The 17,475-nt window shown below is 47.8% G+C and overlaps 6 protein-coding genes across 6 annotated transcripts; 3 read left to right on the forward strand and 3 right to left on the reverse strand.

The window, feature by feature from the left end:
• Positions 1-902: 902 nt before the first annotated feature.
• TRV_05534 (uncharacterized protein) lies at positions 903-2,612 on the forward strand (the record flags this gene model as incomplete). The annotated part of the gene is made up of 2 exons (XM_003020317.1): positions 903-1,074; positions 1,222-2,612. The coding sequence occupies 2 exons, from the start codon at positions 903-905 to the stop codon at positions 2,610-2,612; spliced, it is 1,563 nt and encodes a 520-aa protein (XP_003020363.1).
• A 1,714-nt stretch (positions 2,613-4,326) lies between these two features.
• On the forward strand, positions 4,327-6,478 carry TRV_05535 (glycogenin; the record flags this gene model as incomplete). Its single annotated transcript, XM_003020318.1, has 3 exons — positions 4,327-5,609; positions 5,658-6,285; positions 6,353-6,478. 3 exons carry the CDS (start codon positions 4,327-4,329, stop codon positions 6,476-6,478), a joined length of 2,037 nt encoding a protein of 678 aa, XP_003020364.1.
• Positions 6,479-7,225: 747 nt separating this feature from the next.
• TRV_05536 (uncharacterized protein) lies at positions 7,226-9,640 on the reverse strand (the record flags this gene model as incomplete). Its single annotated transcript, XM_003020319.1, has 9 exons — positions 7,226-7,564; positions 7,627-7,964; positions 8,023-8,123; positions 8,180-8,324; positions 8,381-8,495; positions 8,565-9,056; positions 9,139-9,290; positions 9,385-9,490; positions 9,578-9,640. The coding sequence occupies 9 exons, from the start codon at positions 9,638-9,640 to the stop codon at positions 7,226-7,228; spliced, it is 1,851 nt and encodes a 616-aa protein (XP_003020365.1).
• A 1,375-nt stretch (positions 9,641-11,015) lies between these two features.
• TRV_05537 (uncharacterized protein) lies at positions 11,016-12,810 on the forward strand (the record flags this gene model as incomplete). Its single annotated transcript, XM_003020320.1, has 4 exons — positions 11,016-11,111; positions 11,177-11,685; positions 11,751-12,559; positions 12,647-12,810. The coding sequence occupies 4 exons, from the start codon at positions 11,016-11,018 to the stop codon at positions 12,808-12,810; spliced, it is 1,578 nt and encodes a 525-aa protein (XP_003020366.1).
• A 362-nt stretch (positions 12,811-13,172) lies between these two features.
• On the reverse strand, positions 13,173-14,248 carry TRV_05538 (uncharacterized protein; the record flags this gene model as incomplete). The annotated part of the gene is made up of 3 exons (XM_003020321.1): positions 13,173-13,502; positions 13,585-13,898; positions 14,092-14,248. The coding sequence occupies 3 exons, from the start codon at positions 14,246-14,248 to the stop codon at positions 13,173-13,175; spliced, it is 801 nt and encodes a 266-aa protein (XP_003020367.1).
• Positions 14,249-14,910: 662 nt separating this feature from the next.
• TRV_05539 (uncharacterized protein) lies at positions 14,911-17,265 on the reverse strand (the record flags this gene model as incomplete). The annotated part of the gene is made up of 2 exons (XM_003020322.1): positions 14,911-16,701; positions 16,747-17,265. The coding sequence occupies 2 exons, from the start codon at positions 17,263-17,265 to the stop codon at positions 14,911-14,913; spliced, it is 2,310 nt and encodes a 769-aa protein (XP_003020368.1).
• Between the last annotated feature and the right edge of the window lie 210 nt (positions 17,266-17,475).

A 17,475-nucleotide genomic window follows, 5' to 3' on the forward strand; every position in this document is an offset into this window, starting at 1 on the left:
TTTTTTTTTTTTTTTTTTTTTTGTCCCGTGTTCTGGTTTCCTTCCCCCTTTTCTTTCCGTGACCACTAGAAGGCAACTTTATATATGTATTTCCTCCCTTTTCGCTCTTACTTCATTTCCTTTTCTTCGTTATTTATTTTATCTGCTTCTTTGGACCAAACGACAGCCTTGTATCATTAGCTTTTGGTGACTATACCCGGTTTACTATTTGACTAGACTTGATGACGTTTTGCTTGCTTCTCTGCTGCCAATCGTTCCAGCCTACACGTACTCGATGAAGCCATCTGAGTAACCAACCACTTCTACATTAGATGAATGGCTTTCATCATGCATTCCAAATAGGCCTGTCTCCTCGTCAACTTCGTCGGTATTTTCGACCCCCGTACACCAATAAAGCAGAACTCCCTTGGGTGGAAAATGAAATCTCCGAAACGCAACGGGTATGACATCATCTCTCGCTCGCTGCCCTCTCAAACTGCTCGTCTGCTCTCCTCGTCTTCTCTCCCATCCTTGTTCTGCATGCAGCAACAACGTAATCCAGCCTCGCTGATCTCTATCAAAGAGCCCTGCTTCAGGGATGAATATCACAGTTACGACGACCTGCTCGCCGCCGTGCTATTGGTCTTCTAGCCTACCCCTTGCCACATCTCCGCAAGCTGCTTCGAAACAAATGGACCTGATAAGGCCATGCGGAACTTCCCCATAGCCGAAGCTCCTCCTGACATAACCATTTACATAACATCCTTTGTTATCTGAGAGCCGCTTTGAAGGACTAGTTTATAGGAGACGCATTTCCCGCCTGCTACAACCACGTAGCTGTTTATTTTATTTTATTTTTTTTATTATATTTTTATCCCCCCTCCGTCCTGGTTACAAGACGATTACTTTTGATATTTTGATAGATGCCAGAGGCAAATGGTGCCAGCATGGACCATCCAGTCTTGAAGATGGCGGTGGCCATCTTTTCTTTCGTATATGGTATATTCACGGTGGTGCTATACGGAGTCACTGCAATCCTCAGTGGTGTGCCGTTTCGACAAACCACTGAAAAGGAACGGTTGGAGTTTCAACTCGGTTCGTATGAGTGAACGTCCCTTTTGCCCGGAAGCCTCCATGTTACTGCACAATACACAGAGGGAGAAAAAAAATAAGGGGGTATGATTGATCCTTCAGGTGTGGCTATTTTCTTTGATAGCTAACACTGACTTTCTCTGGACACAGCATCAGATAGATTCTGGAATCTCTCAAAGAATTGGAAGAATTTCTCACATCGGTTTATGACTTTGCGGAATGGGTTCAAAGTCCACTATCTTGCAAATGTCTCGCCTGATGAAACTGTCGCCTCAAACACTGGGAACCTGCCGTTGGTCATATTCCTGCATGGATTCCCGGATAGCTGGGCCATATGGCGGCACATCCTCTCGTCGAGCTCAATTGGAGAGAAGAGCGTGATGATTGCACCGGACCTACCTGGATACGGGGGCACGGATTCGTTGGACGTATATGGCCCTACAGAAATCCTGGAGACGTTGACAGAGTTCATAGTCACCGTGAGAGACCAATACAAAGTCTACGATGGTGATGGCCAAACGAAGAGGAGAGTTATTATAGTAGCTCATGATTGGGGAGCGATACTCGCTTTTCGCCTAGCTGCAGAAGCCCCTCAGCTGGCAGATAGGTTCATTATCTCCAATGGAGTCCTGGTATGCTCAAGTATTTCCTTTTTCTGTTCTTTTCTTCTTCCTTCTTTTTTTTTTTTTTCTTTTCTGCCTGCTAATATGAGGTATTGTCCCTGGCAAAAGCCCGGCTTGATGCAAGACAATATCTACCTATCGATCGAGTCAGCGAACAAGATGTTTAAGACTTTCCTCAGGGAACCATGGCGCTCGCGGCATGTGTTGTGCAAGTCTATCAAGGCTCTAGCCCCAGTACTCCGCCAACTGAAGAAGTCCCAGTATATATTCGTCTTCCACCTACCCGTACCGTTAGTTCGCTATGTTGGTCACGGAGGCAACTATTCGTTTTTAAGGGCGATCCACGAGCTAGCTGCAGGGAAAACCGCCGAATTTACAGTCCGAGATGCACAAGAAGCCATGGCCAGCACTCTTGGGCCTAGCATTGAAGAGCTCAAGACCAAGACGGCGGAGGGAGAGGCATACTCTGAATCTGTCCGCATTCGCGCTGAGCAAGGGAACTTCAAGGACACAACGTCATACTACCGGCATGGAGCAGTGTCAGGCCCTTGGCATAAGTCTCTGGAAACCATCTCTGCTTTACATAGCATCTGCCCTGACGAACGCCGGAGAACAAGCTGCGGAACAGGCGTGTTCGACCCTGCCCCTGGGGCTCTAAAAGCAAACGCCACAATGCTATGGGGCATGAAAGACCCTGCAATCGATAATCATTTGGCCCTGGATGGAATAGCCGATCGACTTATCCAGGGAAGTCAGGTAATCGTGCTGCCTCGATCCGGCCATTTCACGCCCATGGAAGTGGAGGGCCGAGGAGCCCTTGAAGAAACAGTGCTATGGGCCGTCAAGGGTGAGACAGGCGATGTTGGCCAAGCTGTCTTGTCTGTGTACCCTGAAGCCAGAGTGGTCGCCCGCCAGTAACTCAATCACTAGTTAAACAGCTCTCTCCATAGCTGGGAAGAACAACTGCTGCGAAACTACATGAATCGTTGCATCATCTTCTTTCTCCTGACACGGGCTATGGCCACCTGTTCTTTCAATTAGCTTGCAATATGCAGTTAAATATTCCAAAAAAAAAATATATGAGCGAGACAGAAGGAAGCATGCTTGGTGTTGTCGTTGGAGAGATTGCGATCTGAGCGTTCTTATTCCGATTCCTGTACTTCCTTGCTTTTTCTCCAGGCGTTGGTATAATACCTGTACTCCATTTTGATAGTATATAGTTCTCATCGGAATGCATGTAACTATACATACATGATCGTGACTGCTTCCCAGGCACAGAGAACAGCTCCCCGGGTTAAACCCCCAAGGCCAAGCTTGGCTTCGAAGTGGATATAACTAGCCAGGCTGTACGGAGTAGCTGATATTAACTAGCTAGCGCCCGCAAGAGATGGTAAAATCTCCATCAAAGCTATCCACACTGATGCATATATCTTAACTGTACCAAGCTGTGGCAAGGCAATAAACGGGCTAACTGCTGGCACTCTGTAACACAGACATAGGCTCGTTTCCGCCGGCTGGTACTACACAGCAAGCTCCACGAGAAGTTACCAAGCCAGCCAGCTACTAGCCAGCAGCCAGAAAGCAACAGTTCTCGAGCAGTGAGCGGTACAGCCCTTCTGCATACCCCCTCGCTTGTTATCATATGCAGTATCGTGCAGGCCTGGAGGGATCGCTTGTTGGTTGGCAAGGATGCGGTTGAACGAGATTAAAAGGCCGCAAAGCCGGGAAAGGTTGCGAGGGCACTGGTCCTTGGTTTCTTGGAGCTCCAGCCGTCCTCCACCTCACGGGCTCTTCTTCTTCCTCTCTTCGTCTTCTCTTCTGACCACCGGCCTGCAGCATCCTGAGTGAGCTTATGGAGGAGGCCTGATTCCCTTCTGCTATCAAAGGATGCAAGTCGGGTGACGTTGGAAGAAGCTCTCCTAAGCCGGTGATGCGCGGCAGAATAGTTAACCAAGTGATCACTTGAACGGACCAGCTTCAACCTCCAACTAACTTAACTACTTTACCAACTGTCCCCTCTCTCACGCTCTCACGCAAACACATACACACGCTCTCTCTCTCGGTCTACCTCGCCGGCCTTATTCCCTTCGGCTTTGTGTTATCACGCTCATTAATGGTTGCCGTCTCCCGTAGCTGAATATCAGACGAAAGGAGGAGCCTGCCTTTGGAAGCAGCTCGTCGTGGGTTGCGCAACGATGTCTGGCCATGGAGCTGTTTACTGCACGGTTTGATCCCGCCTGACGACCGAGATAAACTCCTACCTTCTGAGTGCTGACTTGCTGATGGTGATTTATAGATCCTTCTGAGCGACAACTATCTTCCTGGTCAGTGATAAGATAGCAGGGTTGGCCCTACTTCATGATAGTTTGTTTGTTGATGATTTCTACTAGGTGCTATGGTCCTAGCCCATTCCCTGCGGGATAATGGGACGAGGGGAAAGCTGGCCGTACTAGTAACGCCGGATACTCTACAGCCGGGGGTAATTGACGAGTTGAAGGTCGGTCGTTTACTAGAACAAGAAAAATATAAACAAGTTCGTATTGCTGACAAGTAGAACCATATATAGACCGTGTACGACGATGTGATACCAATTCCCCGGATAGAAAATGCATACCCTGGGAACCTTTACCTCATGGATCGCCCCGATCTAATATCAACATTCTCGAAAATAGCTCTATGGAAGCAGACCCAGTACGACCAGATCGTCTATATTGACGCAGATGTGATAGCCCTCCGAGCGCCTGATGAGCTTCTTACACTTGATGTCAAGACAATAGCTGCTGTGCCAGATATTGGATGGCCTGATTGCTTCAACACTGGCGTTATGGTATTACGGCCAAATCTCCAGGATTACTATTCCCTCCTTGCCTTTGCTCAACGCGGTATAAGTTTCGATGGTGCGGATCAGGGTCTCTTGAACATGCATTTCAAGAATTGGGATAGACTCAGCTTCACGTATAACTGTACACCTAGCGGACACTATCAATACGTACCCGCATATCGGTATTTCGAAAGCACTATCTCACTAGTCCATTTTATCGGCCCTATAAAGCCGTGGGGAACTGGGAGAAGTACATCGTCACACGATTCACCATATGGCCAGTTATTGGCGAAGTGGTGGGCTGTGTATGACCGTCATTACAGGAGAGGTCCTATATACGTCACTCCACATCGTCATCACCAGACTCAAACCGCCTCAAAAGAAATTAGCCATAGCATAGGATCTGTGCAAACTTCAATACCTGAAAAGAAGGGTTGGGAAACAACGATGCATTCACCCTCAGAGCCTGAAGAGAAGTCATATTCGGATCACAAGTTTCCAGCTGACCTTGGAACGGATACTTCTGCGTTGAGCAAAGAGAAACATGTAGAAACCGAGGTCCGCACACAAGCAACGGGAACAAATCAACATGAGCCTGTCGGAGGGACTTATGAAGCGGTGGCACCGAGCAAGGAGGGCCTGGATTCGCATATCATGCCTCAAGAGGAACCCTCTACTAGACCTGGTGTTGTTAGCATTGAACCCGTGCCCGCTGACACCCCAGGCCTAGAAGAAGGCTCTCAGCCAAGCTACCATGCGCCACCCAAGCCGATGATTAGCGCTGTGCCTCACTATGTTCGTGGAGAAGAACATATCTCGGTCCCCATTTATCATGGAGAGCCACCAAATATACCAACTTATATACCCCACGTAGATGTTAACGCCCAACAACCTCACCCTCCTCATTTGCCGGTAGACCGAGGAACAATTGAGTCACAAGAACCCGGAATACCATTACTAACAAAGGACACAGCAGAAGATAAATCTGCCGATGAAAGCGCAACGAAAGATGAGCCTGTGGCCCTGAAATCTGCGAAAATACAACCCCCTGAACGCACTTTCTCTCCACCCTTAGCAGTCTGGGATGCACCACGGTAAGAACTCACCCCTTAAAACCTGTCGGCAGGTTCTAATATGTGTAGTGCACCGCCACCGGTGGATTCAAAGCCAGAAGCAGCTTCATTTCCCGTACAAATCTACACAATGTCAAAGGATACGGACCTTTTCCAGCCTCCCAAATCATACCCTGAGGCACCAAAAGACATGTACTATCAAGTTCCAACAACAGCTCCTGCAGTTCGAAGGCAAACATCTGCCTTCCCGTGGGAACGGAGCGCTCCGGCCCCAACGCGGGTTTTTATAGGGGAGGATTCCGAACCCAGCCAAGCTCCTGAGGTTTTAATCTCTTCCGCTCGGCAAGGCGTTTCCTCAAGTTCCTCTGGCGGGTTTGAGTCGTATTCCCGAAACAACGCCTGGGACGACATGCCAGAAATAGAAAAGTACATGCGCTCACTTCAAAAGCCACGCCGTGCGGGCGTATCAGTCATTACAGGATCAACACATGCGAGAAAACCATCGACTGGATTGAAATCTCCAGCCAGGAAATCGAACCTGCGTCAAACGCATTATCCACCAGAACATGACGTGCCGAGCCCGGCCGTTACACCAGCTCTAGTCATGAGAAAGCCAAGCACATCTTCAACAGCGGACGATCACTGGGAAAATGAAGAACTCCCTGCTGCTGAAGGTGTCCCTAACCAGGCGGAATGGGTGGGTCTCACGGTTAATGCATTTATATCCCTCCTTCAGGCCAGCTACTTATACTGGAAATTTACAGAACCCCATACAACGACTAAAGGAACTTCAGCGACGTCAGTCGCAATTCCTTGAAAGACACCTTGACCTTAAACCACAGGAGGCTGGTGGCAATGGTGCCGTCAGATGCCAGCGGAATATGAAATGAGATTGCCATTGTGAGGTGGTTGCTCTGATCCGTACCAGCACCACAGCGTGGAGGGATTTGCCTCCAGGACTCGGCTCCTGATGTATTAGTCCTTTGGCTACTGAGTGGCTTACCTATACTACTGTTGAGTTTCCTTGTTATAGGATAAGCCAGCTGCTTGTATGTAGATAGTGATGTATCTTATTTTTGATACAGTCATTTAATCCCCCTGCTGAGGAAAACTGAAGATCAATAAATACGGGGGATTCTATCCGTCTGTCCGAGTTGGACATCAACACTTGAAGGAAGTTCCTCAATTACCCAAAAGAGCAAGCCACTGTCGTTCAAATACATGATATTACGAGTATTCTAACTTGCATCTGTACATTATGAATGGATACCTCTAGCTTTGAAGTTAAGGCGAAGATATCTCACATTAAGACAAGGGCAGGAAACAGGATAAACTAGTGTTATATTTATTTTCTTTTCATGTTAACGAGCAGTGGATGCATATGGTACTTCATGCTCTAATATGCCCATGAGTGCCATCAATTCCCAGATTCAACCCAAACCAGAGACACGATCTCAACTCAATGATGAACTATATCTCAATTACCAGGGGCGAAGTCAAGAAGAATTGACATGAATAACACAGAGCAACAAGAAGGAAAAGATCAAATAGGGGCTTCAGGGGTGGTGTGTGGGAGGGTGTGGCATAATTCTCGTTTTTCTTTTCTTTGCTTTTTTGTTTCTATGTCAGGATAGGGCTCAAGGGGATGTTTGCATTACTTCACCATAACTTCCAGCAGCAGTGGTTGCAAAATATCGCACGTCAACGTCATCATCTTGCTGTAACTTCTCAAGATTTGGAAGGATCTGCTGCTGGATGATAGTTTGGCCACGGGGGGATGGAGTGACAGCCTGTCCAGACTTATCGGCCTCGCTGAGAGTCCCTTCTTCTGGAAGTTTTCTAAGGGTGTCTATTATGACGGAGTATGACTTTGCAACATTGAATCTAATGTTGGGAATATCATCCGTCACGAGCCTATCCAAAATTGGAAGGATGGAAGTCTCAATCATTTTCAGATTGATGACAGGGGCAAGAGTCTAGATTGTTGTTGGGGTTAGATATAATGACAGGGAAGGGTGTAAGGTAAGTGGACACTTACGGTGATGGCGAAGCAGGTTGTCATTCTGTAGAGGTAGTTAGGGTGTTGACCCATAGCAGTGACCTTTGGAATTATGGAGCCATTGGCCCAGTCAACGCCAAATACTTCTGTCAATTTCTTGAGATTTTGGGTAGCTGCTTCTCGAATTGAGAATACTGCATCTCCTAACCAGCCAAGGCATAGGCTATTGAGCTGCTCGTCGAAGAACTTGACTCCTAGCTGGCTAGCAAGCAGGGGGATATACTCAATAATTGCGAGACGGACACGCCATTGCTTGTCCTCTGCAAGCTGTACAATCGCAGGGAGTAGAGACTGAGACAGGAGATCAATTCCAATAACTATAGTCGTAAGTCAGGTAACTTATATGCTAAACTTTATGCTTGACGGAGGACGTACCCTTATTCACCAGCTCCAGTTTGGAGATAATGTGCAGTCTAACATCAGGGAATTCGTCTTTCAACATCTGCAAGAACATGGGAAGGAGATGTGAAATTGTCCTGGCAGGTAGACATTAGATGGGAACTCAATAGAATCAAAGATGGGGTAAGCTTACTCTTCCTTCCCTAGAATAGGGGCTAGACCGCTGATCTGCATGCCCAAAGCGGCCCTTACATGCTGGGACGGGTCTGATACGAGATCTTCGATGCTTGTCATTATCTCATTTAAAAGTGTCTCACGGTCAAGGAGCCGACAGAAACCTGGAGCCGTGTTAGTCTTTAAATGGGTAATTAATATTTAGTGGCGCAAGGCTAACCTGGAATCTGCCCGGCAATAGCGGTGCGGACCTCTGCTTCGGTATCCTTGAGGAGCTTGACGAAAGCTGGGACCAGGTCACGGTTGACAACTTCCTCATCGACAGCTTTTGCGATCTATAAGGCGTCAGTAATATCCGGGACAGGGTGTTCTGTAAAAGGATTGCATATAAGGGAGATAGCTACCTTTTCGAATTTGTCTGCAACCATGTACCTTACTCTCCAGCTCTTATCTTCAAACAGATTTCGGAGAGCTGTAAGAAGAACGCCATGACTAGATTGCTGTTCCTTGAAGATTTCCTCTGCTATGGAGATCAAAATTTCAGCAGTTAAGAGACGGACACTATCCTGGTCATCGTTTGCCAAGTTCTGGAATAAAGGAACCATCTCCACTATGATAACCTGCGAATCCATCTCTTTCACGAATTTCGCTAGGTTATTGGCAGCCTGCCGTCTAACCATAGGGGTATCATCATGGACTAATTGCCCAAATTGTTGTCGTAGCCCCTGCTGTAAAGCTGGAGAGGCAGTTCTGTAGGGAGTACAGTAGAGGCCGGCCGCAGATATCTTGGAGGTGAACCAGTCTGCCTTTGAGAGACGGACTGTCAAGGGTATAAAATTGTCTTCGATCTGCCGGGGGGAGAGTTGCTCGCAGATCTTGTTGAGGGACTCTACGGCCTAGAAAGAAATAAAGTATTGCCATGTTAAACGCGGTGTTCCATATGAAGATTAATAGACATGAAAGCTAGTGTAATCTTACCTTTTCTCGCACCAATGGCTCCTCTATGGCTGCCAGATGCTCCAAGGGGGAAAGAAGGACGTGGGCATATTCTGGCCCACCGACGTATTCCACGAAGTTTCCAAGCTCTTCACTTAGAGCGGTCAAAACTTCGTCTTCATCCTCGACTGAGTCTAAACAGTAGATATTATCAATAACAATGCTCATCCATCAACAACATAGTATTCCGGGAGGAGGGGAAAGGGGGAGCGGGAGGTCTTCACGCACCATCAAGGAACGGCACCAACTCGTCTCGCGTTCTCTCCGGTCCGAGGGCGAGAGCGATTGTTGAAAGTCGATGAATTGCGTTTAGACGAAGAATCACATCATCATGCTATGTCCATACACCGGAGGTCATCAGTAAGCCGATAGGTCTGTTGGCCAGGGGGGGCGCCGCTATTTGGAGATTTGTTATGTATACCTTCAGCTCATCAATCAAGACGGCAATGGGATAGAGCTCGTCATTTTCGCCTTGGCCTTCCATGGCGGAAACGAACTATTACGCGAGCGAGAACGAAGATGGTTTATTTGTGGGCGGAACTTGGTTGCTGCTTCGACGGAAGGGCTATGCGATGTGCTATCAAGCAAACGAGAAAACGGGGGGGGTAATGATAGTCGTTCGTGTAGGCAGATGACAGGCGGCGTGTATCGGCGAGAGCTACTATAGAGCCGGACTGGTTAATCTATCGTATTTGTACCCGGCCACAGGAGCTGGCAAGTGCACGGTGTTGTGAGAAGAGGCGGGAGAAAGGGGCGTTTGATGGATGTTTTGGTTGCTGTCTCGTGGGGTGAAAGGCAAGACGCCCGTAGACGAGACAGCGGCGGCGGGCAGCACGAAGACGTACTCTGGACTGTGGACGCTGGTCAGGGACACGGCCGTCTGGCGGAGGACGATGCGAGAGAATCGAGTTGCTGGGCGTTTCCTGCAGCGTTCGACGGCGACGGTCGTGGTCAACTGTTGATTGCAGGCGGTGGTGAATGTTTCGCTGGCCGCAGTTCAGTTCGCAGCAAAAGCAGAACTTGGGCGGATGGAGCGAAGCTGTGGCTGGTGAAGGGGAGAGTCAAAAGAAAGGGCTGTGGCTGTGGCGGTGCGGCTCTCCCAGCGAACCCTTAGCTTATGCTGACTAAGCTGAACCCAAAGGGGAGTGCATCCACCGTCCTCGCTAACCAGTTCGTTACTCTCTTCCTTTCTACTTGTGATCCTCTTCTTATTTTCCTTTTGGTAGCTGCTTGCAACGGAGATACAGAGGTCGCAGGCGGGTCTGAAGAAGCCCGGACGCCCCTGCGTGAAGCTTTATTCCTCAATTGTTTGTCTAGCTGGTGGAATTGACCGAGAAACAGCGCCCAAGATGCCTATGGTCACTGTTGATAAGGCGGCCCTGTGCAAGGCGCTGGGCAAAGAGTGAAGACCACCCACTACCCTTTTCGCAGCTGCCGTCTCTGCTGTATATTGACTATAAGGGCCTAATATTAACTGATATCCCGCTGCTAGATACACCACCGAGGAATTCGACCAGCTATGCTTCGACTTTGGTGAGTCACCCCCACTACTATTCACTAGATATCTCTATATGTAAGCACCTAGTGACTAACCTGCATCCGAACAGGCCTCGAGCTCGAAGAAGACGTAAGCCTCTTCCCTTAGTACTGCTTATACTATCTCGATCAGTCCGTAACAATTGCATAGACCACCGACTGCGACCGGCCATATGTGAACGGCGTCCAGGAACCCCCGCAACTCAAAATTGAAATCCCTGCCAATCGGTTCGTCCCACTGCACCTTGCCAGTATACCTGAAGGATGTGGGTTTTGACTTGTTGTATAGTTATGACCTACTATGTTATGAGGGTTTATCCCTTATGTTGAATATTTTCCTCGGAAGAGCCGATTCACCGAATTATAGAGTAGTCACCCCTCCAAGCGGAGAGCTACAAACCCTTATCGTCAAGCCAGAGGTGAGACTGAACACCAGTGCGGAAGATGATCAATTGTCAGAAGCTGAAACAGGCAAATTATCCAGACCGAAAGTGTACGACCATATGTGGCCGGCGCTGTCTTCCGCAACATCCGTTTTGACCAAGCCCGATACAATTCCTTCATTGCCCTGCAGGATAAACTTCACCAGAATATTGCCAGACAGAGGACACTGGTTTCTATCGGAACACACGACCTTGACACCATTCAAGGCCCCTTCACATATGAGGCTTTGCCACCAAAGGATATAAAATTTATCCCTCTAAACCAGACCAAGTGCATGGATGGCGAGGAGTTGATGGAATTCTATGAAAAGGACAAAAACTTGGGCAAATACTTGCATATAATTCGTGATTCACCCGTATACCCAGTTATCTACGATTCAAAGAGAACCGTTTGCTCCCTACCACCAATCATTAACGGGGACCATTCAAAGATAACGCTGAATACTCGAAATGTTTTCATGGAAATCACGGCCACAGATAAGACAAAGCTGGAGGTCGTGAACAACATCATGGTCACCATGTTCTCACAATGCACAGATGAGCCATTCACGTACGTTTTATATTCTAGACTACTCCCTTTACAACGCAACATGAAGCTAACCTGCTCCTCACCAGAATTGAGCCTATCAAAATTGTTTCTGAGCATAATGGGGAATCAAGACAGGTTCCAACACTTGAGCCAAGGACAACACAGGCTAGCATAGCCTATATCAACCAATGCACCGGTCTATCCCTTTCTGGCCCTGAAACCTGCAAGTTGCTCAAGAAAATGGCTCTTTCGGCTAAGGTCTCTGAGACATCTGACGATACTCTTGACGTTACAATCCCAGTTACCCGAGCAGACATTCTCCATCAAGCTGACATCATGGAGGATGTTGCCATTGCACACGGTTTCAACGAACTTCCAAGATCTTTCCCTAGCAAATCTGGCACAATTGCCCAACCTCTTCCAATCAACAAATTAGGGGACATAATTAGAGGAGAGGCTGCCATGGCAGGGTGGACGGAAGTGCTCACTTTTGCTCTATGCTCACACGACGAGAACTTTTCCTGGGTTAACCGCAAAGACGATGGGACGACAGCTGTCAAGCTCGCCAACCCCAAAACAGTTGAATTCCAGGTTGTCCGAACAAGCCTCTTGCCCGGCTTGTTGAAAACTATCCGTGAAAACAAGAATCACAGCTTGCCCATAAAGATTTTCGAGGTCAGTGATGTAGGACTTAAAGACCTCTCGCTCGAGAGAAAGAGTCGTAACGAACGACACTTCGCTGCAGCCTGGTACGGGAAAACAAGCGGTTTCGAGGTTGTTCATGGTCTACTAGACAAGGTCATGATGATGATGAAGAGCGGTTTCATTGTTGGAGAAGAAGGATTGGATAACGCTGCTGTTAAGGGGTCTCAGTACTGGATCGAGGAGCTCGATGGTAAGAGCCCTCTGTAATTTTTTTTTTTTTTTTTTTTTTTTACCAAATATGTTGTCTATTGATTATGCTAACATTGACACCCGGTAGATCCCACTTATTTCCCTGGCCATGCTGCCTCCATACACTTACGTATGGACGGAAAGGAGAGCGTTATTGGGACTTTCGGTATATTACACCCAACAGTTCTTGAAAATTTCGACTTGAGGCATCCCGTGAGCGCCTTGGAAATCAACATTGAAACTCTCCTGTAAAACCCTCACTAATACCCATTGTCGAGAGTATGAACGAGTGCAATTATATCAATCAATACATAGCATGTGTTACGAAGCTTCCAAGCCAGTCCTTATCATATCAAGTACTGCCATATATGCACCCGATAAGTGTACAAGTAGGTATAGGCATCTTTTTCAAAGAAACCTTGATAGAGAAGCCCAATTTGAACATGTCGTTCATCACATCCATTTCAATTCTATTTCAATGATTAAAACAAGGAGTTGAAATTTTGGAAACGGATGATGAAAGAGTTCAAAAATAAATTAGAATAACTGAGAAATCCCGTTGCAACAAAATCATAAAACCGAGTCGCTCATATTTTCTTCATTTATTTTTGTTTTTACTCTTGAGGCTCTGCGGCGTCGCCCTCTACAACCTGACCCTCCTGCTCCTGCTCAGCTAGCCGCTGTTGTTCAGCAAGCTGTTGGGCAGCAGCAGCCTTAGCTCCGTAGTCCTGGCTCATTGGCTGGAGGACGGGCTGTTCTTCCTTTGGCTCAATGATAGTGACGGAATCTGGAAGAGTCTTCTGAGGACCAGACTTGCCCTCTGGATCACTACCGCGCATGATCTTGACCTTGATACCGAGAACACCCTGGCGGAGGAGGACGTGACGAGTGGCGTGGTCAATGAAGTCGCGAGCTGGCTGACCGGAGTGGATCATGAAACCATCCTATACACAGATTTGGCAAATTAGTTGTCTACTCTCTCTACCTCAATCTCATCCCTGCGATATCAACTCTCAAGAAACGTACGGTGAACTTCATGCTCTTGGCACGGGCAGCTCGTAGCTTTCCAGAAACAACGACCTCACAACCCTTAGCACCGCTCTCCATGATGAATCGGAGAACACCATAGCAAGCTCTTCGGACGGCCAAACCGTTGAGAAGCTTGTATCTCAAGCTCTCGCACTGAGCAACGGCAGAGAGACCACGGTTCTGGACCTTAGCGGCATAGAGGGAGACGGAGTTCTCTGGGAACTTGAATCGCTTCTGGATGAGGGAGGTGAGTTCACGGATGCGACGGCCCTGTTCACCCAAAACTTCTTGCGTGTGAGTGGCGCGGATAACTATTCAGTAAGATGTAGCTGTTAGTACTCAGAGTTCTCAATCATCTTTGGCCATTCAGTAACTCTCGTTTATTGTATTTGATATTTCAATTCCAGGTTCGCCTCGTCTGGGGCTCTGGCCCTGGCTTTCCGCTTGCCATTCATTCGCAAAAGCCAAGGGGTAGGAAAACGTTTTTGTAAGGAATAAACGTACTGATATCGGTAACGGTAGGAGTGACACGGACTTCGACACCGGAGTAGCCCTCCTCAGCCAATTCGCGCTGGAAGAACTCGTTCAACTCGGCGTAGAACACACCGTCGGCCACGAACTTGCGGCGCTTGGAGATGGCTCCCTGTACAGCTGCAGACATGATTGCGGTCTGTCGAAACGTGTGATTTCGTTCGGTAGGGCTGAGAGTTATCCGCCGGAGTTGAGGTCGTTGAGCTGCAGCTGCTGTTGCGGTGGTTCGAGATGTTCAACTTTTAGACGCCTCGAAAGTCTTGCGGTTAGCTTTCCTAATTTGTCGATTTGGTGGTGGGGGAATAATCTCTAAGTTAGGGCTTAGGGCTAATGAATACCTGGCTGATCGTTAACGCCTTAATAAGCGGTCAGTGTCACGTGATTAAACCTTGAGATATCAAAAAAGATGCGAGACGTGAAGTAGATGATCATAATCCATGGATCATACGGAGTAGATTCAATTTCTTTGTCATTTCTAAGAACCCTTGTTGCTGCGGACTCGACGTATAGCGGAAAAAAAAAAAAAAAAAATCAAAACGAGAGAAATGCCGAACAACTGCGGGTATTGTGACATGGCTCGTTAGTAGTCGTAATAGTAGTAAAAGACACTCAGCCCGTTCCCTGAATGCAAGGAGCAGCCCCAATCGTAAACGTCATAAACTCGAAATGTCCAACAAATCCCTAAAACTCCAAAATGCAACACCCAGTCCCAGATAGCCGGGCTTTATTCCCTTAACAGACGCCTAGATCCTCCTATGGAATGTGTCCGAAATGCCCGTAAGAAATTGCCGTCTACGTCATCTCTACCGCCTCCATTTCCCGTGCATTGATTGTTCCAGGACCATCTCCTTTCCCTACAGGCAAGCTTAAACCAGAAATATTGGCCGCAAGAGAAGTGATACTAGTTGTAGGGCCGGTTGTAGAAGACTGAGGTGCAGCCAACTGCTGAGAAACAGCGACAGGGGTAACCGAGCGATCAGCGGTTTCGACAGCAACCATAGGGGTCATAGATCCACTTGGGCAATCTCTTTCAACCAGGACACCACTGTTTGCTATGCGAGGATTATTCATTTCGGAATCGTTGCGTCCAAATGATTCAGCCCACCATCTAACTTCGTATGTGCGAGGAAATAGTAAACGCTCACTACCACGTTTGTTGTCGTCGATAAGAGGGTCATACTCCGGGTTGATGAACTGGCTTCGCCTGGCTAGGAAATAGTCCCAGACGCTGCGAGTCTTTTCTTTGGCTCCGCGATCAACACGTTCCTTTTCACTGTTGTAAAGGAATGTACCGTACTGGCCAGAGTAGACATGGTAGAGCAGCCGTCGCAGAAAACGTTCGTTGAATTCAAAGCGGGTAGGGTGTTGGTAGAGAAGCTGATATGTAGCATCCAAGAATTGATGAAATACAGGGCTAGTTTCCTTGGGCTTTGTCATATCACTGTCACTCACTGGTGATTTTGGATTGGAGGTCGCCCTCTTCGAGTTCGAGGAGTCAGGGTCGGTCCTGTCGCCGTCACCCTCTACCAATGACTCCCGGCTGACGTTGTCCCGGTTAAAGAAGCCTTTTGCACTGAGCAGGGCATTTTCAAGGGCTTTGCCTGCTACTCCCCCCTCAAAAGCACCTCTTGCAGAGTCACTGCCCCGATCATTTTCGACTTGAAACCACTTATCACTGTTAAGATGCCCTGACCTATGACGGAACATGTGACCGAACGCAAGCCAGTCCTTTTCAACAAGAACCATGAATCCTTCCAAAGTTCTATAATACGGATCTAAACAGAGCTGGCTCAGGGCGCTGAGTTGGCCAGTTCTGTCCCATCCATCAGAGCAATGAATCAGCACATGTGAATGCTGTAGGCCAACCTGCCGGGCGATCAATGCTGCCCCGTCGAGAATGACAGCGATGTACTTCAGCCATCCACTCTTCAGTAACTGATCTCTATTTGGTGGCAACGGACTGATATCAGAATCCCTGAGCGCTTCGATGACTTTATTAAGCGAGTCCCTCATAACATGGATGTTGTCAATGCCCAGATAGGCCTTAGCAGCAAATTTGTAGTTGTCCATGTTTTCGGATCCCAAACCAACAGCCTGCATCGCAAGAGCATTCACAGTAGGGCGAGCATCGACAATCAGGTTATTTTGCTGAGCTCCATATATTTGTGTTTTATAGTCCTTGATATCATTCCTGGCGGAGGCTACAACTTCGTCCTCCAGTTCTTCTGCATTCGAGAATTCAAAGTCGGAGTGAATTCCAAACTGTTCTTCTGCACTTGAGTTGGAGGATTCTGTTTCTAAGGAAGGGGGCGATGCGTTTGCTAGAGGCCGATCCTGCCGGGATGTTGAGAAAATAGCAGCAAGGAGCTTCTCATCTTGGATGCTGCGGTTGTTTCGGACGCCAACAAGCGGCTGAGACGAGCGAGTTATGGAACAGTTATTGACAGGGTGAAGATAGGTCAGAACTGGAATCCGCGCTCTTGAGCGATATCTCCCAGCATAATTAATCGTATTATCGGATATATTGCTCGGAACTGGGAGGAGGGCAGGATACGTGGGCGAGAACTTGCCAGGAAATGTTAGCTAACTTTAATATGAACAGGCAGGAAGGGAAAATACAGAACGGACCTTATAATCTGTGTTGATACAGGATATTCGCCAGTTAGAGTCCTGATCTGCCCTGCCTACTCCAAGACGAGCCCATTCCTTGCGAGGGTTATATAGTTCCCATCCATTCAAAGCAAGCTCGGCTGCAGGAGGCTGAAAGGTGAACGCATAAAGCTTTTCTATGCTTCCAAGCTTGCATGTCCATGTTCTTATAGTCTCATAGACATCTCTACTCCTCGCCTCATTTGGAAAAGTAAAACACATAAAGCTGAAGTCGCGGCAGCGGAGGCGTATTGATGCTGGCTGGCGTGATGCAAGAGATGCAGGTCTGTAAGTACAGAAACAGATAATAGGATATGTGATCCATATCTCTTTATGGCCCACAGTCGGCTTATCCTTGGAATGCTCTCTAGATGATTCTTTCTGGGGTGGAATATACGAGAAGACAATATGGTGGGGAGTAAGGTGAAGACTTCCTATTGCCTTCTCTCCCCGGCGGAATAGAGTGACCTCATCTACCTGTGATACATGAGCCCCCATAATTAGTCATGTATATCAAAGAGTGAGAGAGGGATAAGTAGTAAAAACCTTAGCTATCCTTGTTTTATCCATCTTCTCGTAACTAGATAGTCTCCCTATCGGCTCAATATCATGCTGGTATGGCACAGAATGACGTGGTCGGCAATAGAGGAAGGAATATAATCCTGGAGAAGGACATCAAAGGTTGAGAGAACTGGAAGAAAAGAAGGC

Source organism: Trichophyton verrucosum (genome assembly GCF_000151505.1).
Source record: "Trichophyton verrucosum HKI 0517 chromosome Unknown contig00425_1.f1.exp, whole genome shotgun sequence".
NCBI lineage: Eukaryota > Fungi > Ascomycota > Eurotiomycetes > Onygenales > Arthrodermataceae > Trichophyton > Trichophyton verrucosum.